At 43.7% G+C, this 1,819-nt stretch overlaps 1 protein-coding gene across 1 annotated transcript in view; it reads left to right on the forward strand.

Annotated features, from left to right (window-relative positions):
* The window catches only part of TRPM1 (transient receptor potential cation channel subfamily M member 1), a 166,498-nt gene that overhangs the window by 86,212 nt on the left and 78,467 nt on the right, over positions 1-1,819 (forward strand). Inside the window, exon 14 of the mRNA XM_030884308.2 lies at positions 1,515-1,655. Coding sequence (XP_030740168.2) covers positions 1,515-1,655 — 141 coding nt within the window. The remainder of the gene's footprint in view (positions 1-1,514; positions 1,656-1,819) is intronic.

Below are 1,819 nucleotides of genomic sequence, written 5' to 3' on the forward strand. Positions count from 1 at the left end.
GGCCCTGGCCCCAAAGTCTATTTTTGGTATTCCCCGGGGAATTCATTGCTTTGCTCTTCTTGCTGTTCTCTTGCACGCCTTTAGTGTTTCACCCAGGTGTGGTGGGGTCAGATCGGGCACAATTCCCACACTATGCCTCCAGTGTTGTCCCTTGAAGTGCTATGGGTCAGTGAGGGATGCCGTGCCTCGTGTTGGGGCAGGCCCTATGGTTCTCTCTGTGCATTGACTGTTCTGAGCAGGAATATCATCCTCTGGACTTAGTGGGCCAGGATGTGCTCCAATCTCTCTCTTTCTCTCTTTGTTTGCTCCTGTGCATGTGGCCCTTCAGAGTCCCCAGGCACCATGCCGAACATTTTACCTGAAAAATTCCAGTCCCAGGTATGTTCTATCCTCCCTCTGCCTCATGAAGTGCTCCTTCTAGTAACTTGCTTCTTCGTTTACTAGTAGTCTGGATTATAGTGTCTGCAAGCACTACCAAAGCACTTCCTCATCAGAAGTAATCAGCTTTCACAAAGGAAGTCTCATACCAACTGCACAACACTACTTTCTTTGCACTTAAACATTTGGACTACTGACCACCCTGTCCAAGCACATGCTCAGCCATCTACCCTACAGATAGGTGACTTTCTAACAAATGAATTATTTTCCTTAATGACACGATAGTCAACTGCCTATTGTTTACTTCCATCGATTGCATAACTATCAAGGTGGAGCTGGGAATATAACTGAGGTGTGTGGTAAATTGCACATTGCTAATGTGTTCTTGGAATCTCTTGATGGTACAAATAATGGATATACTTGTGGCTAGTTAACAGGTTGTAGGTTCAAGTCCATAGGTACCTTGGAATAAAAGATCGGTTATCTACTTGGAAAATCAGCCACTGAAAACCTCATGGAGCACAGTTTTACTCTGACACCATGGGGTCACCATAAGACCAAGCCAACTCATGTGCAACTAGATTTTGGTGGGGAGGGGGACTGATGATAGGGAAAAACTTTCAATAATACTCATTCACAATGACAGAGCCATGCCTACAAGATTAATACATGTCACAGTAAAGCAAGGAGGGCTTTGAAATAATAAGTATGTGGTAGTTCTGGCCTATCATTCAAAGGGCACCCTCAACTCAGGAGGTCAGAACCAAAGTCCAGTGTCCACCAGTTCGAAGCTCTTGGGATAGGAGTCATCTGCTTCTTCTTATATTAGGGAATTTCAACCTTAAGTCCAAGGACTAAAGGTGTGTTTGAGGTAAACCGCAGCTTAATTCATGAGGTTTCCTAATGGAGACCTTCCAGTGTGGCCTATGAAGGCTGTTGTGCACTTAGAACAGTCTAAAGTCAGCAAGGGCTGCAAAGAAACTCGGTCAAAAGTGTTCAATTAGGAACATAGTACCAGGCATATTCTTCCCTTCAGTTCTATATAAGTATTGTTAAGCATTTTTGTTTTGCTTTGTTTCCTGATAGAGTTTTTAATGTTTTCGTACAAGTACTCAGACCATATCTCTTGCTTACAGGGAAACCTTCCACCTGATTATCACATCAGCCTCATTGACATAGGACTTCTGCTTGAGTATCTCATGGGAGGAGCTTACCGCTGCAACTACACTCGGAAAAGTTTTCGGACGCTTTACAACAATTTGTTTGGACCAAAGAGGGTAGAACTAAATTAGCCGATAGTGTTCTGTGGCTTCCTTGCTTCCTTGCTAATCCTGGGTTCCTTGCTTTCATTTTTCAATAACTCAAGCTGTTCAAACCAAATTCATCCCTTTACCCTCAAGTATACCTACCTTTCCTCCTTCTCTAGTGACTCTACAGTATG

The sequence above is a fragment of the Echinops telfairi genome, unplaced genomic scaffold (assembly GCF_000313985.2).
Source record: "Echinops telfairi isolate 266 unplaced genomic scaffold, ASM31398v2 ScPeMD7_7475;HRSCAF=8513, whole genome shotgun sequence".
Taxonomy (NCBI): Eukaryota; Metazoa; Chordata; class Mammalia; order Afrosoricida; family Tenrecidae; genus Echinops; species Echinops telfairi.